This window comes from Rhinatrema bivittatum, chromosome 10 (assembly GCF_901001135.1).
Source record: "Rhinatrema bivittatum chromosome 10, aRhiBiv1.1, whole genome shotgun sequence".
NCBI classification, from domain to species: Eukaryota; Metazoa; Chordata; class Amphibia; order Gymnophiona; family Rhinatrematidae; genus Rhinatrema; species Rhinatrema bivittatum.
This window is the reverse complement of record NC_042624.1, coordinates 122,536,263-122,563,985: the sequence shown is the minus strand read 5'-3', so window position 1 is coordinate 122,563,985 and position 27,723 is coordinate 122,536,263. Positions and strand designations below refer to the sequence as shown.

Below are 27,723 nucleotides of genomic sequence, written 5' to 3'. Positions count from 1 at the left end.
GTACTTGTTTTTACCTCAATGGCAAGCTTCTTTTCTAATTCTCTCTTAGCCGGCTTAATTCCATTTTTACATCTAACTTGCTCTTCCCTATTTTCCTCATTTGGGTTTGCTTTCCATTTTTTTGAATGATGCCTTTTTGGCTTCAATTGCCTCTTTCACCTCACTATTAAACTACGCTGGCAAGTTCAATAATATTTGCTCAATAATATTTGCCAATTGTTTGGCCAGAAGTTTCAAAGTTATCAGCAACAGTTAAACAAGCACTACTGGTTTTTCATCACCATCGCTGGTCCAACACCGCGTAAACTTTTCTCTATGTTACATTTTGATGTTGGCTCAAGCCAGATTATATTTTAGGGACTTAGGGAATAGCCACTGCTATTAATTGCATCAGTAGCCTGGGATCTTCTTAGTGTTTGGGTAATTGCCAGGTTCTTATGGCCTGGTTTTGGCCTCTGTTGGAAACAGGATGCTGGGCTTGATGGACCCTTGGTCTGACCCTGTATGGCATTTTCTTATGTTCTTATGGGTAATTGCCAGGTTTGGCTTCTGTTGGAAACAGGATGCTGGGTTTGATGGACCCTTGGTCTGACTCAGCATGGCAAGTTCTTATGTTCTTAGTTCAGGATGTTTTCATTTGATACTAAATTTTATTTTTTTAAATAGATGACATATGTATTCATTTTTTTCCATTAAAGAGGTAATATTGTATGTCGAGTGGTAATTAGAGGTGCCTTTAAAAATCAGAAGTGTATTGATAAATGTTATACAACTATTTGGTACCGGAGGGGTTCTATAAAACATTGACACAGCTAATTGTTAAACTGCCATGTTCTTAATTTTCTAATGTTATTGGTTTTATATATTTTTTTATTTTCTATCTATGATTTTGTTTTAACTATCTTGTTTGGGTTTTATTTATTGTGACTGTTTTACTGTCAACCACTTAGTAACGGATAAGTGATATATGTTTACTAAATAAATAAATAAATAAATAAGAGTTAATGTCTGCTAACACAATTTAAATGCTGAATTCAGCATTTAACATGCATTATCATGTTAACGCTCCTTACTCAACAGACCTCTCTGCCCACAGCTGGTACCTTGCACAGTCTCTGTCTGCAGATATGGTGGGTTCTCATGCTCTGTCTAGTCAAGTCGCCTGGGCCTGCCCCCAGTCAAGCGGATTCGGTTCAGATGTGAGCGAATGTTAAGCAGAGTGCTACCACACTCAGGAAGTGCTTCATGGCAAGTTACAACACTTGTTACAGAGACAGTGTATGCAACCTCACAGTTTCATAATCTGCGGTGTCACTTGTCAGTGTAAAGGAATATTCCACCCTCTGGCACAGTGTCTACTATTAATTTTAAGCGCCAAAAGAGTAATGTCAGGTTTCCAAAACCTACCCTGAGAATCCCGCTGCCAGTTGGGGCATCCACAATAAATATGCACATGAGACATTTGCAAGGAATACAAATTTATCTCCTGTATATGGGTCTACATGAGCTCGTGCCTCCTCCTTTTAATTCAGCCTTAAAGCTTTATCAACCTATGGGAACGCTACAATCATCCTCACAATGCTTTTAGATACTCCCCCTTTTAAACACATTAGACTTGACGAATCACGGGAACAACTACTTATGGTAAATGGCCCCTTGCTTTGGAATACTCTACTCAGTGAGGCTAAGAAAGACTTCCTTGTTAAAACCTTTCTATTTAAAAAAAAGCTTGCAATGTATCTTAATATTGCTTCTGGCATAATTTTTGGGGCTTTTCCTCTTGTTTTAAAAAGGTGTTCTGAGATAAATTTGCATGCAATGGAGACGCTGCAGATATCCTGCACAGCTGTTCCTCCAGGCAGGTGTGGGAACCACTGCGCTAGTGTAATGCAGAACGCATGCCGGATAACACCGATCCAAGAGATGAAACATAGGGAGCCAATTTTTAAAGCTCCGCTGAGCACCGGTTCATTTTAGACAAATTTTCAGCCAATCCTAACCGGCTAGATATCTGGGTGAAATTTTGGCATGCTAGCTTTCAGACTCTTTGTCCAGATAGGATTGCCTTCCTAAGGTCCCTTGAATGTTCCTAGGGCCAGCTACTTTTTTGCCTGGCTAAATGCGCTCACCTGGTGATTTAGGGGGAGTTTACATTTAGCCAATGCGGAGGGGAAGGGCAGATTTTTTGTATAATCTCTTTATTGTATTTTTCAATGATAGCAAAATTTAACAGCTTCCAATTCCCTATACAAGGTTAGAAAATATCGCAACAGTAGAACACAGTAATCCTGAAACTTTCAGCCCCATCCGTGCTTTCCCTGCCCCGGCACGTTAGTACAGTCGCAGACTCTGCAATATGGACTAGCCCCAGTAGGGCCTTTGCTGTTTATAATTTGTCTTGCAACATTCCTCACCTCCCCTCTATGGTTGGATCTCATCACACTTCTTTCAATACTTCTGCACGACGCGCAGGCAGCAGACGGAGCATGGGAGACCAAACACCTAAACATTTTCGCTTAGATTTTGTAACCAAAGGGTCTACTGACCTTGCTTCTAGTAGCAGAAGGTCTAGCGTGTTACCTTTCCACATACTCAGTGAGTAAAGATCCATCTCTTTGCCATAAGGGCGGCCTTTAATAAAAGAGCCTGCATTCCTCTCCTCGTGCACACCCAATAGGCAAAAAGTAACTGAGCACGGTATCTCGCTGTGTAAATGTGTTTGGAGGAATTGTTTAATTTCCATCCAAAATCTCATGATATTGCTACATTCCCATAAACAGCGTAGCCTTGGGGCAGTCACATTTTAGACAGTTGTCTGTTGGAGCAACCCTTGCCTTATAGGCCACGGGTAAATGCTATAAACCAACTTGAGTTGCATTTCTTTTACCGTCCTGGATTCGGTAGCTGCCCTTGTAAATTTCAAGAGCAGATCCATTTTGGTAAGGTGTTTGGCCAAATCTCTACTCCATACGTCTGCCAGGGAATCTGCTGGCCCATGCTGGGTGATGGGGTGCAGGTACCTGTAAGCCTGAGACCGGGAACGTCCCTTCACCCTCCCCAGATGTACAAATCTTTGCAAGGCTCCTGATGTATACTCCCTCCCCCCTTTTAGCTTTCCGAGATTGTTGGATGTAACTGAAAGTCTGTGCTGCCAAATCCTAAATGCTCCGTACGATATTGCCATGTATGTGGCTTCCCTGATGGCAGCTCGTATGCATTGCCCTTCTCGAAGTGTTCCCAGCTGGGAAGTCCGGGGTTACCTCTGAGCGGCAGACGGGGAGAACTTCCCATGCCTGCCCCAACAAGGGACGCAGGAACTGCCATGCTTTTCTCATCGCTGTAAAATAGGGTTTGTGGGAGAGCCCGTGTTTGGGCATGCAGGACACAGCGTGGCTCCTCATAATGGGCAGAGATTTAAAAGCAGAGGTTTACCTGGCTATCTCAAAAAATGAACAGATTATCAGATGGCTAAACCTGCTGAAGAAAACCCCGAAGACCCTTAAGGCCGAACTTTTATTTCCCTGCACACCATTTGCCGCTGTGCCAGGGGATCACGTGTTGGCAGCCTGCTGGCGTAAGTTCAGAAACAAAGGGAAAAAAAAGGTATGAACTCTTAAGGGGTCGGGGAGGAGAGGGGAATAGGGAGAGGGAGAAGGAGAGGGAAGGTAGGGGGGGGAGGGAACTGGGGGAGGCCCAATCTCATCGCCGCGCATAAATTAGCAAAATCTACCCCCCCCCCAGCGCATGCATGTTATAAAATCACGCACACCGGGTAGCACACGCACATGGATGCATGCACATACGTTTCAAAATCTACCCCTTACTGAATAAATATAGTTTTCCATAGGAGCAGAATGGGAAAAAGCTGTGCGTGAATAATGCTCATAGAAAGCAGGGTAAAGAAAGAACAGATCTCAATAAAAGGTCACACAGAAACCTTGAAAATGACAGCTGCGGAGATCTGCACCACCCACCTAATCTGCCTACTCCTGCTGCAAAATCTCAGAGCCCAGCACCCAAGCTCAGGCCGCCCCTCGCTTCTCTCCAGTGAAAGATTCGCTGGGGGTTTCTCAGGTAGCTCCTCGCTGCTCTCCAGTGAAAGATTCGCTGTGGGTTTCTCAGGCCGCCCCTCGCTTCTCTCCAGTGAAAGATTCGCTGGGGGTTTCTCAAGTAGCTCCTCGCTTCTCTCCAGTGAAAGATTCGCTGGGGGTTTTTCAAGTAGCTCCTCGCTTCTCTCCAGTGAAAGATTCGATGTGGGTTTCTCAGGTAGCTCCTCGCTTCTCTCCAGTGAAAGATTCGCTGTGGGTTTCTCAGGCCTCCCCTCGCTTCTCTCCAGTGAAAGATTCGCTGTGGGTTTCTCAGGCCGCTCCTCGCTTCTCTCCAGTGAAAGATTCGCTGTGGGTTTCTCAGGCCACCCCTCGCTTCTCTCCAGTGAAAGATTTGCTGTGGGTTTCTCCGGTAGCTCCTCACTTCTCTCCAGTGAAAGATTTGCTGGGGGTTTCTCAGGCTGCCCCTCGCTTCTCTCCAGTGAAAGATTCGATGTGGGTTTCTCAGGTAGCTCCTCGCTTCTCTCCAGTGAAAGATTCGCTGTGGGTTTCTCCGGTAGCTCCTCGCTTCTCTCCAGTGAAAGATTCGCTGTGGGTTTCTCAGGCCTCCCCTCGCTTCTCTCCAGTGAAAGATTCGCTGTGGGTTTCTCAGGCCGCTCCTCGCTTCTCTCCAGTGAAAGATTCGCTGTGGGTTTCTCAGGCCACCCCTCGCTTCTCTCCAGTGAAAGATTTGCTGGGGGTTTCTCAGGCCGCCCCTCGCTTCTCTCCAGTGAAAGATTTGCTGGGGGTTTCTCAGGTAGCCCCTCGCTTCTCTCCAGTGAAAGATTTGCTGGGGGTTTCTCAGGCTGCCCCTCGCTTCTCTCCAGTGAAAGATTCGCTGGGGGTTTCTCAGGTAGCTCCTCGCTTCTCTCCAGTGAAAGATTCGCTGGGGGTTTCTCAGGTAGCTCCTCGCTTCTGTGCTTATCCTAGACTCTCTTGAACTCTGGGACTGGTTTTGTCTCCACCACCTCTCTTGGGGTCTGCTCCATGTATCCATCACCCTGTGGGGCCGATGCAATAAATGTACGTAGAAAGCGGGCGCAGAACAGTCAGCCATGCAATATTTAAATTAGGGGGTCGCGTTAGGAAGGAGGCGCTACGGTTGCTTGCGAGCCCCTAGCGCCTCTTTGATAACGCGAACCCGATCGGCATCGGCAGTTGAGAGGTTAGGAAAACCAATGCAGAGTTTATCGGTTTTCCTAAACGCCGCACAGCCAGGGGGTTCAGGAAACAGATGTTTGTCATTCAAGCGTTTGTTTCCTGCACCCGACTGCCAGCGTGGGTTTTTTTTCTGTTCTTTAACTTTATTTAAGTTTGGTTTTCCTCTTTACTTAATATCGCAGCGATATTAAGCAGGAGGCAGTACAGGAAAGCAGATTTTTCTGCTTTCTGTACTGGTTTAAGGAGCGCTCAGCAATTAATGCTGCTCCAGGAACGCCCCGAGGTGGGACCCTGCGGCTAATTTTAGCTGGGTTAAGGGTGGGTAGTCCTTTGGCTACTGAAACTTGTTCTCACAAGAAAGGCAACGTAGGAGTAGCAGAAAGTAAAGAAAAGGCAGGCGGATATTGTGACAAACTGGAGAGAAGCACTGCATGAAGAGCCCAGAAAAACAGCAGCGAGATCCCAAAGGAATGGAAAAGCCGCAGTGGATGAGCGTCACATGGTGGCAATGCTGGAAGGGATGTGTGGGGGCCACACTGGCTCACGGAGGACCCCACTCCCAAGGCATGGCGGGAAGAGGAGGCAGGCACAGCAAGGCCAGCTCTGGTACCCACCGGAGAGAGCAGGTGCTTCACCGGTCCCCTAAGATCAAACACAGGAGCAGCTCAAAACGGCTTTCCGAGTCTCTGCGGCAGCAAACAAGGCAAACTACTTTCCACACAAACTTTCAGAAGTAAATTATACTCCTAGACATTTGATATTCCATGAGGGGCCTCAAGGCAGATTAGAAAACAAGATGTACTAGTTAAAAGGAGGTTTACAATCACTACAATGATGGACGAATGTTAGATGATACTAAAACTGGACAGAGCACTGGCCCTTTCCATGCAAGTCACAGAGCAGCCAGCGCATTGCAATGACCAGGGGCCACCACCAGAAGACCAATTGCTAATTTCCTTCTCCCGTCTCTCTGTGCTGAATCTCTGTATCCATCCCCTCAAGGTGATGCATTTCACAGCCCTGTGCTTATCCCCTGAGCCATCAGAACAAAAGGTGGAAGACTGTATCCTTTAAGAAACCTGCAAGAGTAAACTGGATGGGAGCTCTGCCTTCCTTCCCCACCTCCTCCCTCCTACTCACCACAGCTAATTCGGCCTTTGAAGTGGATGTGGAAGAAAATCCCTTGAAGGCTTCCAAAGGTGATGAATGGTGAACTTGCCCAGACAAGTTTCTGTTCCCTCAACGGTTCAAATCCAGGTCAGAATTCTCCGAGGCAGGTAGAGGCCCTCACTCCCTCCCACGGGCGCACACACACCACACGCACACACACCTCAGAACATATCACCAGGGACAGGTGCTCATTGCCTCACGCACACACACACACACCTCACACACACACACGCACACTCACACACCTCACAACATATCACCAGGGACAGGTGCTCATTGCCTCACACACACTCACACACCTCACACACACCTCAGAACATATCACCAGGGACAGGTGCTCATTGCCTCACGCACACACACACACACCTCACACACACACACGCACACTCACACACACACACACACACTCACACACCTCACAACATATCACCAGGGACAGGTGCTCACTGCCTCACACACACACACACACACGCACACTCATGCACCTCACACACACCTCAGAACATATCACCAGGGACAGGTGCTCATTGCCTCGCACACACACACACACACACCTCACACACACCTCAGAACATATCACCAGGGACAGGTGCTCATTGCCTCACACACACTCACACACACCACCAGGGACAGGTGCTCATTGCCTCACACACACACACGCACACTGACACACCTCAGAACATATCACCAGGGACAGGTGCTCATTGCCTCACACACACCACCAGGGACAGGTGCTCATTGCCTCACACACACACACGCACACTGACACACCTCAGAACATATCACCAGGGACAGGTGCTCATTGCCTCACGCACACTCACACACCTCACACACACCACCAGGGACAGGTGCTCATTGCCTCACACACACACCTCAGAACATATCACCAGGGACAGGTGCTCATTGCCTCACACACACACTCACACACACCTCAGAACATATCACCAGGGACAGGTGCTCATTGCCTCACACACACACACACACGCACACACCTCAGAACATATCACCAGGGACAGGTGCTCATTGCCTCACACACACACACACGCACACACCTCAGAACATATCACCAGGGACAGGTGCTCATTGCCTCACACACACACACACGCACACACCTCAGAACATATCACCAGGGACAGGTGCTCATTGCCTCACACACACACACACACACACACCTCACACACACGCACACTCACACACACCTCAGAACATATCACCGGGACAGGTGCTCATTGCCTCACGCACACACACGCACACACCTCAGAACATATCACCAGGGACAGGTGCTCATTGCCTCACACACACACACGCACACTCACACACACCTCAGAACATATCACCAGGGACAGGTGCTCATTGCCTCACACACACACACACGCACACACCTCAGAACATATCACCAGGGACAGGTGCTCATTGCCTCACACACACACACACACACACACCTCACACACACGCACACTCACACACACCTCAGAACATATCACCGGGACAGGTGCTCATTGCCTCACGCACACACACGCACACACCTCAGAACATATCACCAGGGACAGGTGCTCATTGCCTCACACACACACACGCACACTCACACACACCTCAGAACATATCACCAGGGACAGGTGCTCATTGCCTCACGCACACACACGCACACTCACACACACCTCAGAACATATCACCGGGACAGGTGCTCATTGCCTCACGTTTCCTTAGCTACCCGTGCCTAGCCAGGCATGGGGGAATCCTCTTACCTTCCTCAGGTCATTCAGCCCATACTCCACAGACGAGGTCAGCACTTCCAGGGCCTAGCGGACAGAGACAAAATAAGCAAAGTCGGAGAGAGTCCAGAGGAGACCTCACCCTTTAGCAACTGCCAGGAAAGCACAGGCTAAAATATTGGTTTTCAGATCTGATAAGGACTTAACTAATTTAACCGAAGCTGTTGTGAGGCAGATTAGAGGAGGTGAGGGAGGGCAGCAGGGACCTGGAAATTCCTCCCAGAACTCACCTCATCCACTGCTCCGTTCTTTTTTTCACCAGGCACTTTCTTCCTGATCCTTTCAGCCTCCAGGGCTGGAATCCTCACTTCATTTCATATCCCCTGATGCACCTGCTCTAGTCATTGCAACCAGTGGCCTTCCAGCAGAACCTGGCAATTGCGAGCCGTAAATCCAGTCACAAGGTGTCACAACTGAGCGACCACCATGGAGGCTGTGAGCACTGCCTCTGCAGCACCCCCAGTCCCAGCTCAGCCGGGGAGCAGGAGACCCAACTTGGAGATCAAATCAGGAGTAAATTCTGCAGCAAAGTTTCTGAGATTCTGTGGCACATTTGCATATATCCCAACAATTTTGCATAATAAAAATAATTTTGTTCTCCAAGAATGCTTGTGCGTCTGCAGAATTTATTTTGTTTCTCTGAGAGTTTTATGGGTGGTGGATCTCAAGGATTAGTGTTGGGGGGAGGTAAGAAAGAGGAGATCTCTGGACTGTGGAGAAGAAAGGGTGGTAGGATCAATCGGAGAGGAAAGCACGAGGAGCTAAGGAGATGAGGAAGAGGATCAGGGATGGGAACCGAAGTAGGGTTCAGTAAGGAGAAAAGGGGAGGCAGATTCTGAGTTTTGGGGGATGAAATTCAGAGGGGGGGTGAAAGAGGGAGATGACCCTCCCCTGGCTACAGCCTCTCCAACTCCCACCTTGGTCCGTTTTCTCTCTCTTCCTCTCCACATTCCACACATGCATTTGCATGGGATGAAAGCTATTAGTTTGGGGGGGGGGGGGGGGGGGTTGGACGCGGGTTTTCGACTCGCTAAACCCTTTACAGTATAACGGTAGTGGACGCGGGTTAGGCGGTGCGCTCGGCCGAGAAAGGCTGCATGTGGGATTCCGAAGTACCGAACCTCTTCCCAGCTCTCTGCTACCAGGGCACTTACAATCAGGCTGTTGAGAGTCACAGAGTTGGTGTAGAGGAACTCGATGAGCGGCAGGAAGACTTCAGGCTCCACATCGCCCAGGATGATGGAGACCTGCGCAGGCTCCTGGTCCTGGGAGGCGTCTGGGACTGCACCGGCTGCTTGAACATTGCATGGAACATACTGCAGCGGGCAGCCAGGACGCAGCGGTGGGCACATATCTCCTGCTTCTCCTTCCCCACGATAAACTTCACATCGCTGCAGCAAGACATGCAAAGACAAACACAAAAGGAAGGTCAAGAGGCTCTGCGCTTCTACCTCAGGGGGCCAACTCTCAAAACGTTCTTCTGAAGGACAATCAGCCAAGCACACGGGACACATCTGAAAGTCCCCAGGAAATACACGCAAGAACAAATTATCTCAAAATGTAAGGAGAGTCCAGTAGACTCCATCCAGGTCACTAAAGCCACCTGATGACCTCACCACTGATGATTTTCTGCCAAGGACACCAATGGGTAACTTTTTTGAGCTTCCTCTTTTCCATTTTGGAGAACGTGAAAGGTGGAGGCTGCTGCTGGACCTGAGTCGGTAGCTCATTTACTTAGAAATTACCAGTAGAGGTAGGAATTAGCTTACTTTTATTACTCTATAATGCCCCTGAGTCAACGCTGATCAGATGTCTAGCTCCTATCTGAGAAGTATCGACCAGGGAGAAGAAATGAGTGAGGGGTTTGAGTGACTCTTACAAGCTTACCCCAGATGCTTTGCCTCTTCTGTTAATGCTCCTTTTCCCCCTGTACATGTGTTGGGCATTTTCCAAGTAGGAAGAAATTTGCTGTCTGGCTATAAGAAACATAAGAACCTGCCATACTGGGCCACAGCAAAGGTCCATCAAGCCCGGTATCCTGTTTTCCAACAGTGGCCAAGCCAGGTCACAAGTACCCGGTAGGATCCCAAGGGGTAGAGAGATTCCAAGCTGCTTATCCCACAGACAAGAAATGTATTCCCCCAAATCCACCTTAATAATGGTTAAAGAACTTTTCCAAACCTTTTTTAAATGCAGATAACATTAATAGCTTTCACCACATCCTCTGGCAACGAATTCCAGAGCTTAATTATGCATCGAGGAAAAAATAATTTCTCTTATTAGTTTTATATGTATTACCTAAAAACTTCATTGTGTCCCCCCTGGTCTTTGTACTTTTCGAAAGAGTAAACAACTGATTAACCTTTACTCTTTCCATTCCCCTCATTATTTTATAGACCTCTATCACATCTCCCCTCAGCCGCCTCTTCTCTAAGCTGAAGAATCCTAACCTCTTTAGCCTTTCCTCATAGGGGAATTGTTCCATCCCCTTTATCCATACAGAGAAACATGATAGCACATAAAGACCATTAAGGCCTACATAGTCTGCCCATCCATACGATTACAATCCCTATCACTCCCTCAGAGATCCTCATCTCTTCTTGAATTCAGATATTGTCCATTGGGAAGCAGTTCCATACATCCATTACTCTCTCTGTAAAGAAATATTTCCTAAGATTACTATTGAATCTATCCCCTTTCATCCTCATCCCATCACCTCTTGTTCTACAGCCTCCTTTTGTTTGAAAGAGGCCCTGCTCCTGTGAATGGAAATCTTGACAATATTTAAATGTCTCTAACATATCTCCCCTATCCCAAAGTTCCTCTAGGGTGCACATCTTTAGATCTTTAAGTCTATCCCCTTATGCTTTAGAATGAGGACCACTGATCATTTTAGCAGCCTCCCTCTGGACCAGCTCCATCCTGTTTATATCCTTGTGACAATGTGGTCTCCATATCTGTGCACAATACTCCAAATGAGATCTTGCCAGGGACAATATCACCTCCCTTTTTCTGCTGACCACTCCTCCCAAGCATCTTTCTGGCTTTTGCCATCACCTTGCAACCTGTTTTGCCACCTTATGATCTTCAGACAAATCACACCCAGATCACACTCTTTTTTCATGCTTAGAATTTCACCCCTTATACAGTACATCTCACTTGGGTTTCTGCAGCCTAAATACATAACTGCATTTTTTTAGCATTAAATCTTAGGTGCCAGACCCTAAATTACTTTTTTTTTTTTTTAGTTTATATTCCACGTTTTGGTACTCTAGACCATTTCTCGAGTTTCGCTAGACCCGTCCTCATGTTTTCCACACCTTCCTGGCTCTCTACCCTGTTGCAGATTTTGGTATCATTGACAATAAAAGACAAACCTGCAATGTCGTTCATGAAAATTTTGAAAAGAACCAGTCTAAGGACTGATCCTGTAGCACAGAACTAGTAACGCTCCCCTCCTTGGAGTGAACATTTACCACTACTCTTTGCCATCTCCCACTCAAACACTTTCTAACCCAGCCACATTAGGGTCCATACCAAGGGCACTCAATTTATTTATAGGTTGCCTATTCAGAACCGTGTGAAAGGCCTTACTACATCTAGCCCTCTCACCTGATCCAACTCTCTGGTCATCCAATCAAAAAAATTTATCAGATTAATCTAACAAGACCTATCTCTGGTAAAACGTCTCAGATCTTGCAAATCCATTGGACTCTAGAAACTGCACTCTCCTCTGCTTTAGCAACGAGCATCAATTTGCTCAACCACGGAGGTCAGACTAAGTGACCTGTAGTTCCCAGCCTCCTTCCAGTTTTGTGTATAGGAACCACATTCACCCATCTCCAGTCCTCCGAACTACTCCCGATTCTAAAGAGGCACTGAAAAGGTCACCAGCGAAGCTGCTCTAAGTTCCCTTAAAACCTTTAGATGTACCCCATCTGGCCCCATCACACTAGAAGTACAGTTAGGACTACCTAATACAACATTAAGACCACTGCAAATACTTCAGAACACAGCAGCTAGAATACTAACTGGAAAAAGAAGGAGGGACCATATAACTGAAACCCTAGCAGAGTTACATTGGCTACCAATTGAACACAGAATTAAATACAAAACCCTCTGTATCATTCACAAACTAATTTATGATGAGAAATCAGATTGGCTAAACACAGCATTATGGGTACACACTCCACACAGGAACCTCCGCTCAGCAAATAAAGCCCTCCTAACCATCCCAACAGTTAAAACAGCAAGACTGACCCAAGTGAGAGAAAGAGCCCTATCACTAGCAGGACCCATAATCTGGAACACAATGCCTCCAGAGATCAGGCTACAAAGTGATCTCAAGGCATTCAAGAAAAACCTAAAAACATGGCTTTTTAAACAAGCATTTTACAAAGAAACGAGAGAATAGAGAGAAATATTTCTGGAAAAGACAGAAAGGCACCGACACACAGTCCTTAGGACTATACAGTAGATTAGACTATGAACTCCACACCACAATAAACCATAACTATAATACTATGTGTAATAAAACTACCAGTGTAAGTACCTTGGTACAATTGGTCATGAACTACTTCGCTAAATGACTATGTCTAATGATATATTGTAACCGAACCTTTGACGGCACCTGTTAGAATGTACTATAAGTACACTTTTACCTACATTAAATATGTGCCTACATGTAAACCGTTGCGACGGTATTTAACTTAGCAACGGTATAGAAAAGTTTTTAAATAAATAAATAAACACACGTTTCTGAAAACTGATTGTGGTTTATTTCGCTTCCAATCCTATTTTTGTTCATTTTATGAGGTCCTGCTCCTGGCCCTTCCACAGTGAACATTGAATAGAAATATTTGTTAAATTATTTCACTTTTCCTTCATCAGCTTCTATTTTATTCCTCGGCTTTACCCGAGTCTCACGATGCCACTTTTATACTCCCTCCTATCACTAACTTATCTAAAACAAACAAAAAGTCTCATCCCCCTATTTTACCGTATTTGCTGTGCGTTAAGAAAGCGAGTGCTGAAAAGTCAGTGCCCACTTTCCACGAAAATTATTGCATCGGCCCCATAGAAATGTAATGGAGGACATTGACAAAATTACCATCTTTCTTCCATTTGTGAAGTCTGTATATTAGACTCCAAACACGCTTTCCACATTAACCAACAGGGCCTCCTCCTTACCTCATAAGCCCAGCAATTCTGCTTTAATATTATATTGTATATACTGACACTCCACTTCCCTTTCTTCCTAAATAGACTGTAGCCAGAATAACTATCCCAATCATAGTTTTCCCATGTACCCGGTCTCCGTGACCGCCTCTAGATCTGGGACTTTATTTCCCATATTCTGAAAATTAATGTCCATAGCTTTCCAAATGATGCTCTTTTTTCCCCAATTCTACACAAAACATATTTAATGTTTTATGTCATGGGGTGCCGGGTTGGAGTTCAAGGCAGTACAGGACTATAGGGCTGGACTAGAGTTTATCATCTGCTTAGTCACCCCTGCCCCGCAGGTGGAGCCCTTGAGTTTTGTGGGCCGGTAGGGCTTGGCTTTGACAGCTGAACATCATGGTGAAAGCAAGGCAGACTGGACAGGCTAGACAGGTTGGGCTGGCAGGAGCTCGATACAGACAAAGCTGGAAGCTAAGGTGATACTGAGGACGTGGCAGGAGAAGAGCAACAAGGATGAATACCGACTGGGACTGGATACATAATCAAAGTTGAGCCAGCAACAAGGGCAAGGTCAGGGAAACAGACCAGGAACTGGATAGGGCGGTGCAAGAGAGAACAAGGACTGGACAGGACTGAACTAGACAGAACAGGCAACGATGAACAGAAGGCCAAAAGGTTCTCATTCCCAGCCTTATGCCCTAACAGGGGGGGCCAGAGAGCAAAGAAAGGAGGCTCGGGAAAGCCAGAGAGTGAGGCAAGAAGGTCTGGAAGACCACTGGGCAAGGCACAAAATGCTGAGTAGGCTGCAAGGCAAGACAGAAAAGCAAGAACAAGGTGGCCAGGTTAGGGAGCGAAGCTGATTCGATGAAGAGCTATCGATGGACTGGACAGGCTGGCTTTAGTGATGCAGGAACTGCTGAGTCATGTGGTCAGTGAGGCGGTGGCTGGGATAGCTGGGAGCAGAACTCGCTGGAAGCCTCTGCTGGCAGGGAGGCATCATAGCAGATAGAATCAGGGCACGGTGAGGCTGTACAGCAGGTAAAACCGTGACATTACTTACCTGAGAACTTTCATTTAACTTAGGGCTTTGTTCCCCCATCCCCGAGGATCCCAGTTTAAGGCCCTGCTCAGTAGCTATGCTGTAAGACCCTGTGCCCCTTCCTCGACTCCATCTCTGCTCTGCAGTCCTTGAAAGTATATCCCATGGTCAGGAAGGTAAAATGCTTTACGCAATCATCTTCAGAACGCAAACTTCCCTGCTTGTGCCTTGACTGGGAGGACAATACCATCTGTGCAACAATTTGTTTTTACCCTCTCTCCCAGAAAACCATGAAATCACTTTTGATACGATCTATGTGCTACCTAGAAGCATCACTTGTCCCAACATGGATGAGCAGATAGCTGTCTGTAGGCTATAGAATTTTGGCACTCTCTCTATTACGTCTTGGATTTTGGCACCCAGCAGATAGCTCACTTCCCAGGAAAACACGTCTGATCAGCAGATGGATACCTCCGTGCTCCTTTCAAACAAGTCACCAACCACCACTACCTAGATGCAATGGTTATTGAGCCTGCAACTTTGGAGTTTGCAGGTTCCTCCTCCTCCTCTGCTTCCAGGGCTGCATACCGGTTCTTCAGCTTGAGAGAAACTGGAGTCAGGGTGTAGGGGCTAGTGGCTGAGGTAATCTGGATCCAGCAGTCATATTGTGGTCGTTTCAACCTTTCCCTCTGCTTGAGTTTTCCCATCTTTGATGTCTTGATAATCATTTCATCAATATAGTTCTCATTCTCCAGGACACTTCTCAGTCTTCCTACCTCCACTCCGAGTTTTGCCACCTATTTCCTGAGGGAGTCAATCTGCAGACATCTTTCACAATGAAGCGGTTCCTCCCTGTGGATCAGGACATCTGTTTGGACAGCAATCAGATATCCTGATCCACAAACCATGTGCCTCATAGACCCCCAGGTTTAACTTATTTGCTATTTTCAGAGTTTTAATTTATTTAGATTGAGCTTTATTTATTTTAATTATTTACCAGGTTTTTCTATACCGTCATTAAGATAAAATCCATCACAAAACGGTTTACACAATGTTCAAAAATCAATAAAAGTAAATAAGAGATAAAATACAGTAAATACAATAAATATATTATAATAAAACATTATTTTATAATAGATTTGGAAATAATAGAACTTGTAGCTTAAAAAGGAATACATTTAAAATACTCACATGCATTAATTAAAAAACTAAAATAATAAATGAAATAAATAAGACAAATAAAAAGCAGCTGCTATTCATTTAATGCTAGGTTTGTTCTTGCTCCCTGTTGGATGTTTATACTACTGAGTTTGCTCATATTCAGTGTATGCTTTGTAAAATAGCCATGTTTTAAGGTCTTTTTTGAAATCTCGTATATTTTGTTGGAGTCTTAGCTTTTCAGGTAATTCGTTCCATATTTAGGCCCGGCTATAGATATCGCTCTGTTTCTCACTTGCGTTAGTCGTGCTGAATGTATTGCTGGAATAGTGAGCAATGCCTTATTACTTGAACGCAGGTTTCTTTTTGGAGTGTATAATCTAACTGAGGCATTAAGCCATTCAGTGGCTCCCGGTATAACATTTATGAATAATGCATAGAGTTTATACTCTATGCATTGGTTAATGGGTAGCCAATGTAGTTTGATCAAAACTGGTGTAATATGGTCGTATTTTCTAGTGTTTGTAAGGATCCGTGCTGTGGCATTCGGAAAAACTTGGAGGGGATGAATAGGAGTTTGAGGAAGACCCAGAAGAAGGGTATTGCAGTAGTCAATATTAGCGAATAGTAATAACTGAAGTACTGTTCTGAAGCTGTTTTCATCCAATAAAGGTTTTAGTCATTTAAAGTATGCAGTTTGTTGTATCCATCTTTAAGTTTTATTAGCTATATGATTCCTTAAAGACAGCTCGGAGTCTATGATTACTCCTAAATCTCTTGCATTATTGGTTATTTGAAGCTTGGTGGTATTGTCTTCCAGAGTAATGGATGTGGGGTTTCAGTGCATCCATGTCTCCTGTCCAACAGTATAATTTCTGTTTTTTCCATGTTTAGCATTAGTTTCATGTTTGTTACAAGTAAGTTTAAGTATCAATTCAATTGGAATGAGAATTTGTATGTCATCGGCATATATATAATGGGTTAGACTTAAGAATTGACAATTGGTACCATATATATGTTAAATATGTTAAATAATATAGCCGATAACGAAGATCCTTGAGGAACTCCTGTATTTAATTCAAGTTTGTCTGAAGTCTTATTTTTGATTTTGACTTGAAACTGTCTGTTTTTTAAGTAGGAGGAGAACCATTTTAATGTATTATTTGTTAGCCCTATTTCCATTAACCGGTCTAACAGAATAGGATGATCGACAGTATCAAACGCTGCCGATAAGTCTAACAGAACTAATAAAATAAAATAAATTGTCAGCAGATAAAGACCAATTGGCCCATCCAGTCTGTCCAGTTATCCCAGTCCACATTGCTAAGGGTATGTCCAGTTGCTCCTTATGCAAATCAGTTTTTGTTTTCTTCCTCTCTGGTTCTTTACCATCATGCGTAGATGAGCATACAAACTGTGTTCATTCCTGCCATCTCTCTTGGCTTACCAGCAACTTAATATCCAAGCTCCTGCCAAAACTAGCGAGGCCGTTACCCTGGCATCCAGCTGCCTGCACTGCATGGTGCTCGTCACCACCAGCAGCCAAAAGGAAGAGAGAGAGGACAGAGGCACTTCAGAGGGATAGGATACCAAATTTGATATCTCTGAAAGAGAATAAAATTGCACAAGAAACAAACCTGTTGCAATGGAAAGGAAGCTGTAGGACTAGGGGTCGTGATATGAAGCTCGGAGGAGTGGGCATTTTTTCACAGACAGGGTGGTGGCTGCCTGCAATGCCGTCTCAGAAGAGGTGACGAGCACAAGAATAGTAACAGAATTCAGAAGGACCTGGGATAAACACAGAGGATTCCTAGTGGCTAGAGACAGAAAATGAAGAACCAGAGTAACCTGTGGTAACTTTTGGTGCTAGTTTCTGCATAGGGGTAACCTGAATGGAGCGATCCTAACCCTATCCTAACCCGATCCTAACCCTATCCTTATCCTAACCCTATCCTAACCCTACACTCAGAGCAACCCCCGCCTCCCCACCACACCAATTAATTCACCCTGTTACTCTAATGCTAATTACTCACAAAAATCAGTTGTCAGGCCCCACTAATGTTAGAATACTGCATCGCCCTTCAGGACTTCATCCCAGCCCTGCTTTACACAACTCCCAAAATGCTGTTTTCATTCTATTTATGTAATTTTAAAAAACAGATAACATGCTAACTCCACTACTTAAGAAGTTTATGATGACTTGACTGTATGCCTACACCACAGGCTCCTAAACTAGTGCTGCTACTATCCCTTATCACTTCTAGCGCGCCTCTCAACGTATGCAGCTCTGCAGTGCATGCTCAGAAGAGCTCACACTCTAATCAAGGCAAAACGAGTGTGTAGTTTACAATCTCATGATGACATGACTGTATGCCTACACCACAGGCTCCTAACTAGTGCTGCTACTATCCCTTATCACTTCTAGCGCGCCTCTCAACGTATGCAGCTCTGCAGTGCATGCTCAAAAGAGCTCACACTCTAATCAAGGCAAAACGAGTGTGTAGTTTACAATCTCATGATGACATGACTGTATGCCTACACCACAGGCTCCTAACTAGTGCTGCTACTATCCCTTATCACTTCTAGCGCGCCTCTCAACGTATGCAGCTCTGCAGTGCATGCTCAGAAGAGCTCACACTCTAATCAAGGCAAAACGAGTGTGTAGTTTTACAATCTCATGATGACATGACTGTATGCCTACACCACAGGCTCCTAACTAGTGCTGCTACTATCCCTTATCACTTCTAGCGCACCTCTCAACGTATGCAGCTCTGCAGTGCATGCTCAAAAGAGCTCACACTCTAATCAAGGCAAAACGAGTGTGTAGTTTACAATCTCATGATGACATGACTGTATGCCTACACCACAGGCTCCTAACTAGTGCTGCTACTATCCCTTATCACTTCTAGCGCGCCTCTCAACGTATGCAGCTCTGCAGTGCATGCTCAGAAGAGCTCACACTCTAATCAAGGCAAAACGAGTGTGTAGTTTACAATCTCATGATGACATGACTGTATGCCTACACCTCAGGCTCCTAACTAGTGCTGCTACTATCCCTTATCACTTCTAGCGCGCCTCTCAACGTATGCAGCTCTGCAGTGCATGCTCAGAAGAGCTCACACTCTAATCAAGGCAAAACGAGTGTGTAGTTTACAATCTCATGATGACATGACTGTATGCCTACACCTCAGGCTCCTAACTAGTGCTGCTACTATCCCTTATCACTTCTAGCGCGCCTCTCAACGTACGCAGCTCTGCAGTGCATGCTCAAAAGAGCTCACACTCTAATCAAGGCAAAACGAGTGTGTAGTTTACAATCTCATGATGACATGACTGTATGCCTACACCTCAGGCTCCTAACTAGTGCTGCTACTATCCCTTATCACTTCTAGCGCGCCTCTCAACGTACGCAGCTCTGCAGTGCATGCTCAGAAGAGCTCACAAGCTAATCAAGGCAAAACGAGTGTGTAGACAGAAAGCGGGAGCAGGTCACGGCTGCCACTTCTGGCAGCAGACTGGTCCCTCTTTAACTCCCCCCCCCCCCCCAAATCCTTTGCACAATGGCCTCCTGTCAGCCACAGTCAGAAAGCAACGCTCCTTAGCTGCTGCCACCTCCTCTTTCTGCTAAAGTCAGAGCTGTGCAGGACCAGCGCAGATTCCCGACATTGCAGGGCTCAGCGGACAAAGGAAGGAGGTGAGCTCCAGTGGAGAGGGGCAGGAGGTGGGGGAGGGAGAGAAAGGACAGTGAAGATGTCAGGGAGTGGAGAAGAGCAGGGGATGATGCTGATGCCAAGGGGTAAGAGGGAAGGGAGGGTGATGGCGTGCCCTGACAAAGCGACCCCAGTGCTGGCTGTGCCACAGCATAAAACAATGGTTGGGAACGACCGCACTAAACAAAGAAACAGAAAAGTGACCCCACCCTCACCCCGTGGATACGCTGCGCCGGCGATGTTGGATGCATCTACCTGGTACCAGAAATGCCTAAGCAGCTCTAACCACTCCTTTGTGATGCTGGGTGTTCCCCTATGCCTCTTCCATGGCTACGCACTGGAACGCATGCTGGGGGCGGCTCCTGAACACAGCGCTCTGAGACTCTCACTTTTCATAGATCAGTCAATGGAAAGTCCACCACTGAGCTAACAAAAGGAAGAGGCAGGAGCGCTCTGACCTCACCGTGAGCAGGTTGTGAAAAATGCACGCAGAAGGGGAAGCCAACAAAAAACTCTTCACAACCAAACACTGCCCTTCCAGCATCACCAACAACGCCAACCTGAGCCAACTCGGAAACAGCCAGCCGGCCTTCCCAGCTCACTAGGGTACGTTATATATTCCAGGCCATCAGGAGAAGAACGACCGAGCCATCCAGTCTGGCCACGCTACCAAGGATATATCCCAGCTGCCAGCCATGCTGCGTATCCAGGACTCCTCTTCCTCCACTGGCAGATGATGGTGCAGGATCTCCTTTTAGGTTCACTCGCAGCATCCTTCCCCAGCATGTCCATCCATAATAATCCAAACAGCCACCAGCACAGCCGTTATCCAAACAGCCAGCATAGACTGCCAGACAGACCCATTTATGTGACAACCTGCATGTCTGCTAGGACTTCTACTTCTGGCTATTACTTGCCTTGCAGCCTGCCAGGCTAATTAATTCTTCTGATAACTCATCACTGTCTTTGCACCAAGGATCTCCTGTGCTTATCCCGTGCCTTCTTGAAGTCTGCTACCAGTTTAGCCTCCATCACCCACGCTGGGAAGATGTCCCAGGCATCCATCCCCCTTTCTGTCAAGACGTTGCTCCTTGGAGCCTCATATCAGAGCCCCCTGCCTCCCCTTTAACCAGGTTTGCTTTTCACTATCTGAATCTCCCCTCGAAGGTTTATATATTTATATCTCGCAGGCTTCCAGTGCAGACCCTCTGCCACTTTGGTTGCCTTTCTCTGCATTGCCTCCACTCTGTCTATATCCTTCCGGAGTCAGCCTCCAGAACTGGAGTCAGATCAGTACAATCACTTCCTTTTTCCTAACCAGTTATGCCTCTCCCACTATTTATTTTTTTTTTATATATATTGGTAAACGCAATCCACCCTAACTTCCCTCTGGCTCCTTGTGCCAGTACCTTCAGATCATTCCAGGTAATCACCCAGAGGTCTCTTTCCTGTTCTGTGGACATCGTTAAGCTAATATTTATTATTTTTTTTTTTTTCTATACCGGAGTTCCTGTACAAGTACAAATCACACCGGTTTACAATATAACTAAAAAATTTGCTAAGGAGCGTTACATAGAACAGTGAAGGGAATTTAATATGAAATGTGTTATAACTTGAACATATAGTACATGTAACTTATCAAAGCGTATAATTTAACATATCATATCATTTAACATAATAGGATGCAAATCAAGCTGGAGTAATAAAAGCAGACTACATTAAAAAAATGTTATAAAATGTGAGTTAACCTGAACATAAGAAGTGCCAGGCTGGATGAGGCTAAGGTCCATCGAGGTCCAGCATCCAGTCTCCAACAGGGGCCAATCCAAGTCACAGTACTTGGCGGATCCCACTATGCAGAAAAATAGGGAGGAAGGTGCTTGAAGTTAGAAGGACATTGTGATCCAGGAAACTACATTGGCAATCCTCCAGTTTTCAGGTACCATAGATGACTTTAATGATAATTTGTAAACTACTAATAACAGGTCTGCAATTTCATTTCTCAGTCCTTTCAGCACTCTGGGATGTATACCATCTGGTCCAGGGGATTTGCTACTCTTAAGTTTGCCAATTTGCCCTATTACATCCTCCAGGTACACTGAGATTTGTTTCAGTTCTACTGAATCATCACCTCTGAATATCATTTCTGGCATGGGTATCTCTCTTACATCTTCCTCAGCGAAGACCAAAGCAAATAATTAATTTAGTGTGTCTGCTATGGCTTTGTCATCCCTAAGTGTCCCTTTTATTCTTTGCTCATCTAATGGTCCAAATGACTCCCTTACAGGCTTTTTACTTAAAAAAAACAAAAAAAACCCTTTCAGGTACATTTGAAGTAAAACGTCTGTGAAGGAGTAGCAAATCACCAGTAAAATGTGAATCGGTTGTTTATTCTTTCAGATAACAGAAGACTAGAGAGCACTCCATGAAATTAGCAAGTAGCACATTTAAAACAAATCGAAGAATATTCTTTTTCACTCAACGCACAATTAAGCTCTGGAATTCATTGCCAGGGGTTGCGGTTAAGGCAGTTAGCTTAGCTGCTTTAAAAAAGGTTTGGACAAGTTCCTGGAGTAGAAGTCCATTAACTGCTATTAATCAAGTTGACTTGGGGAATAGCTATTGCTTATTACCAGCATTAGTAGCATGGGATCTATTTAATGTTTGGGTACTTGCCAGGTACTTGTGTCTTGGATTTGCCAATATTGGAAACAGGATGCTGAGTTTGATGGACCCTCTGTCTGACCCAGTATGGCAACTTCTTATGTTCTTAAATCACCTGGACCAGATGGTATACATTCCAGAGTACCAAAAACTGAAAAATGAAATTTGCAGACTTGCTAATAGTAATTTGCAAACTATAATTAAAATTGTCTATGGTATCTGAAGACTGGAGGGCTGCCAATGTAATGCCAATTTTTAAAAAGGAATCAAGGGATGATCCAGGAAACTACAGACCAGCGAGTCTGATGTCTGTACCAGGAAAAAGAGCAGAAACTATCATAAAGAATAAAATTGCTGAACATATAGATAGGCATAGTTTAATGGGACAAAGGCAGCATGAATTTAGCCAAAGGAAGTCTTGCCTCACCAATCTGCTACTTTTTGTTGAGGGTGTGAACAAACGTGGATAAAGGTGAGCCAGTTGATATGGTGTATCTGGATTTCCAGAAAGCATTTAACAAAAGTTTCTCATGAGAGACGTCTTAGGAAATTAAAATCTCATGGGATAGGGGGCAGTGTCCTATTATGGACTGCCAACTGGTTAAAAGATAGAAAACAGAGAGTAGGGCTAAATGGTAAATTTTCCCAATGGAGAAGGGTTAATAGTGGAATGCTACTGGGTCTGTTCTGGGGACCACAGCTTTTTAATATATTTATAAATGATCTAGAAAGGGAACAAATGAGGTAATCAAATTTGCTGACGACACAAAATGATTCAAAGTTGTAAATCACAAGAAGAGTGTGAGAAATTGCAAGAAGACCTTGGAGACTGGGCATGCAAATGACAAATGAAATTTAATGTGAACAGTGCAAAGTGATGCACTTAGGGAAGAATAACCCAAACTATAGCTACAAAATGCAAGGTTCCACATTAGGAAAAGGATCTAGGCATCATCGTTGAAAATACCTTGCAATCTTCTGCTCAGTGTGCAGCAGCAGCCAAGAAAGCAAATAGAGATATAGGGATTATTAGGAAAGGAATGGAGAATAAAACAGAGAATATCATAATGCCTCTGTATCACTCCATGGTGCATCCTCATCTTGAATATTGTTTGCAGTTCTGATCACCGCATCTCAAGAAAGATATAGCAGATTTAGAAAAGGCACAGAGAAGGGTGACCAAAATGAATAAAGGGGATGGAACAGCTCCCCTATGAAGAAAGGCTAAAGAGGTTAGGGCTGTTCAGCTTGGAGAAGAGACGATGAGGGGAGGATATGATAGAGGTTTATAAAATAATGAGTGGAAAGGAACGAGTAAACGTTAATCAGTTGTTTACTCTTTTGAAAAGTACAAAGACCAGGAGAGACAATGAAGTTACTGGGTAATATATTGCATATATTTGTTCTCCTGTTTCTTGTCAAACGCAACTTAAGCGTAGTTTATTGTTTACTGTTAACCGATGTGATATCATTGATGAATGTTGGTATATAAAACCATTAAATAAATAAATACATTTAAAACTAATAAGAGACTTTTTTTTTTACTCAAGGCATAATAAAGCTCTGGAATTCATTGCTGGAGGATGCGGTAAAAAATGTTAGTATATCTGAATTTAAAAAAAGGTTTGGACATGTTCCTGGAGGAAAAGTCCGTAAACCATTATTAAGGTGGACTTGGGGAAATCCACTTCTTATCCCTGGGATAAGCAGCTTGGAATCTCTCTACCCCTTGGGATTCTGCCTGGTACTTGTGACCTGGATTGGCCACTCTTGGAAACAGGATACTGGGCTTGATGGACCTTTGGTGTGACCCAGTATGGCAAATCTTATGTTCTTATAAGTGTGACTAAAATGGTCTTGCCTGCAAGATTGGTGCTGCAATCCCAACCTGGGACAATCTTGAATGCAAAGGCATTTGGACAAGGCAACCCACGTAAAATCTCTGGGGAGTGCCTCTAAGGATGAACAGCATGCACTTTTGATGCTGTGTATCCCTACTTGGGCACAAAAGAGTTCAAACCTGTGGGCTGCAGTTGCTCACGCCTCTTTCATTTCACTTGGGCAGAATCTCACATGCAGTACCATTGGGCCACAATGCGCCACTGCATACTGTTCAGAATAAACTCATATTTCTGATGGCTGAATCAGACAGACACTACCAGAAAGGGTGCAGCAATAGTAGAACATGGCCAGCAGAAACACGAGTTAAGTTTTACTCCTGCTCTGACCCAGGAGCAGATGTGCTTTAAGTGATCTTCCCTTTGGTGCAGCTCCCTGCATTGCTAGAGAATAACTAAATGTCTGGGATTTGTATGCATTCCTGCGACCTTTAGCACTGCTTTTTACTCCTATTACATAGGAGGCTTAACTTACTGTGGAAAATGCACCCTAAAACAGGAGTAGAAACCTGCACTAAATTCAGTGCACCTTATTACATCGGCCCCTAAATGCAGAATTGTGATTTTTGGTAGTGAAACTGAGCTGCCAAGCAACTTCTCCTTCTATCTGCTCCCTCAGGGGTGTCCACTGCACAACGACAAACCGTTCCTCCTAATCCCCCTACAATATTACCATAGCGCTTCTACCCATCCTCTGTATAGCACAAACTCATTCAGGAATGCACTCCAGGCAAATCATCAGTGACATTATCATTCCTGGTCTCAGGAAGGCACAGAAGGTATTCTATAAGAATGCATAATCAGCAGCTCCCCATACTAAATTAACATTCATCCCATAATGCGCTTGAGTTAGCCATGCACCCCTCCCAGACCATATGCTACAGATATATTAAAAAATGTATTGCTGCAAGAACAGGGGGATTCGCTCGCTTAGCATGCAAGAGCTTTTCTATGTTTCTTCAAGAGAAGATGGGAGGAATGCAGGGGCTCTCTGAAGCAGCGATGGGCAGTCTGGAGAGGCCATATGGTCTTTTTCTGCCGTCATGTTTTTTGTTTCTAGTCCTGTGATCCAAATAGTTACTGAAAACTAAACCGTCACTCCTGTGGTGAACTTGCAGGAAGACGCAGTCACTGGGCACCCACAGTGGAACAGTTTATCACAAGGAAATGTACTGCCACCGCTCCGTTTTAGCCTACTTTCTGAATGGAAAAGGTGGCTTATGAGATCACCGCATGTGTCCAATAACTTCTTTACATTTTTATTCCACACAAGCAGCAGGCATATCAGACTCCAGAAACACTGGTCAAGAGACAGTCCTTATACAAAGAAAAGAGAAGAACACATTCCAAAGTTAGACAATTGTCTTTTAAATTAAACATTTAGACCCCAAAAAAGAGGGGAGGGAGAAAGGAAACCAAAGGAAATGGCAAAGGGCCAGGTCACGCGGATAACTTTAGAGCCGCTCAGCAAAAGGCCGGGTCATGTAGATAACTTTAGAGCCGCTCAGCAAAAGGCCGGGTCACGCGGATAACTTTAGAGCCGCTCAGCAAAGGGCCGGGTCACGCGGATAACTTTAGAGCCGCTCAGCAAAAGGCCGGGTCATGTAGATAACTTTAGAGCCGCTCAGCAAAGGGCCGGGTCACGCGGATAACTTTAGAGCCGCTCAGCAAAAGGCCGGGTCACGCGGATAACTTTAGAGCCGCTCAGCAAAGGGCCGGGTCACGCGGATAACTTTAGAGCCGCTCAGCAAAAGGCCGGGTCACGCGGATAACTTTAGAGCCGCTCAGCAAAAGGCCGGGTCACGCGGATAACTTTAGAGCCGCTCAGCAAAGGGCCGGGTCACGCGGATAACTTTAGAGCCGCTCAGCAAAGGGCCGGGTCACGCGGATAACTTTAGACCCGCTCAGCAAAAGGCCGGGTCACGCGGATAACTTTAGACCCGCTCAGCAAAAGGCCGGGTCACGCGGATAACTTTAGACCCGCTCAGCAAAGGCCGGGTCACGCGGATAACTTTAGAGCCGCTCAGCAAAAGGCCGGGTCACGCGGATAACTTTAGAGCCGCTCAGCAAAAGGCCGGGTCACGCGGATAACTTTAGAGCCGCTCAGCAAAAGGCCGGGTCACGCGGATAACTTTAGAGCGCTCAGCAAAAGGCCGGGTCACGCGGATAACTTTAGAGCCGCTCAGCAAAAGGCCGGGTCACGCGGATAACTTTAGAGCCGCTCAGCAAAAGGCCGGGTCACGCGGATAACTTTAGAGCCGCTCAGCAAAAGGCCGGGTCACGCGGATAACTTTAGAGCCGCTCAGCAAAAGGCCGGGTCACGCGGATAACTTTAGAGCCGCTCAGCAAAAGGCCGGGTCACGCGCATAACTTTAGAGCCGCTCAGCAAAAGGCCGGGTCACGCGGATAACTTTAGAGCCGCTCAGCAAACGGCCGGGTCACGCGGATAACTTTAGAGCCGCTCAGCAAAAGGCCGGGTCACGCGGATAACTTTAGAGCCGCTCAGCAAAAGGCCGGGTCACGCGGATAACTTTAGAGCCGCTCAGCAAAAGGCCGGGTCACGCGCATAACTTTAGAGCCGCTCAGCAAAAGGCCGGGTCACGCGGATAACTTTAGAGCCGCTCAGCAAAAGGCCGGGTCACGCGGATAACTTTAGAGCCGCTCAGCAAAAGGCCGGGTCACGCGGATAACTTTAGAGCCGCTCAGCAAAAGGCCGGGTCACGCGGATAACTTTAGAGCCGCTCAGCAAAAGGCCGGGTCACGCGGATAACTTTAGAGCCGCTCAGCAAAAGGCCGGGTCACGCGGATAACTTTAGAGCCGCTCAGCAAAAGGCCGGGTCACGCGGATAACTTTAGAGCCGCTCAGCAAAAGGCCGGGTCACGCGGATAACTTTAGAGCCGCTCAGCAAAAGGCCGGGTCACGCGGATAACTTTAGAGCCGCTCAGCAAAAGGCCGGGTCACGCGCATAACTTTAGAGCCGCTCAGCAAAAGGGCCGGGTCACGCGGATAACTTTAGAGCCGCTCAGCAAAAGGCCGGGTCACGCGGATAACTTTAGAGCCGCTCAGCAAAAGGCCGGGTCACGCGGATAACTTTAGAGCCGCTCAGCAAAAGGCCGGGTCACGCGCATAACTTTAGAGCCGCTCAGCAAAAGGCCGGGTCACGCGGATAACTTTAGAGCCGCTCAGCAAAAGGCCGGGTCACGCGGATAACTTTAGAGCCGCTCAGCAAAAGGCCGGGTCACGCGGATAACTTTAGAGCCGCCTCAGCAAAAGGCCGGGTCACGCGCATAACTTTAGAGCCGCTCAGCAAAGGCCGGGTCACGCGGATAACTTTAGAGCCGCTCAGCAAAAGGCCGGGTCACGCGGATAACTTTAGAGCCGCTCAGCAAAAGGCCGGGTCACGCGGATAACTTTAGAGCCGCTCCAGCAAAAGGCTGGGTCACGCGGATAACTTTAGAGCCGCTCAGCAAAAGGCCTGGTCACGCGGATAACTTTAGAGCCGCTCAGCAAAAGGCCGGGTCACGCGGATACTTTAGAGCCGCTCAGCAAAAGGCCGGGGTCACGCGCATAACTTTAGAGCCGCTCAGCAAAAGGCCGGGTCACGCGGATAAACTTTAAGAGCCGCTCAGCAAAAGGCCGGGTCACGCGGATAACTTGTAGAGCCGCTCAGCAAAAGGCCGGGTCCCGCGATGATAAACTTTAGAGCCGCTCAGCAAAAGGGCCGGGTCACGCGGATAACTTTAGAGCCGCTCAGGCAAAGGCCGGGTCACGCGCATAACTTTAGAGCAGCTCAGCAAAAGGCCGGGTCACGCGGATAACTTTAGAGCCGACTCAGCAAAAGGCCGGGTCACGCGGATAACTTTAGAGCCGCTCAGCAAAAA

The 27,723-nt window shown here is 46.1% G+C and overlaps 1 protein-coding gene across 1 annotated transcript in view; it reads right to left on the bottom strand.

The window, feature by feature from the left end:
- LOC115100111 (BTB/POZ domain-containing protein 19-like) overlaps nucleotides 1-21,126 on the bottom strand; it is a 74,278-nt gene extending 53,152 nt beyond the window's left edge. The window contains 4 exon segments of the mRNA XM_029618332.1: nucleotides 8,162-8,215; nucleotides 9,343-9,468; nucleotides 9,471-9,579; nucleotides 21,028-21,126. Coding sequence (XP_029474192.1) covers nucleotides 8,162-8,215; nucleotides 9,343-9,468; nucleotides 9,471-9,579; nucleotides 21,028-21,035 — 297 coding nt within the window. The 5' untranslated portion in view covers nucleotides 21,036-21,126.
- Nucleotides 21,127-27,723: the final 6,597 nt, after the last annotated feature.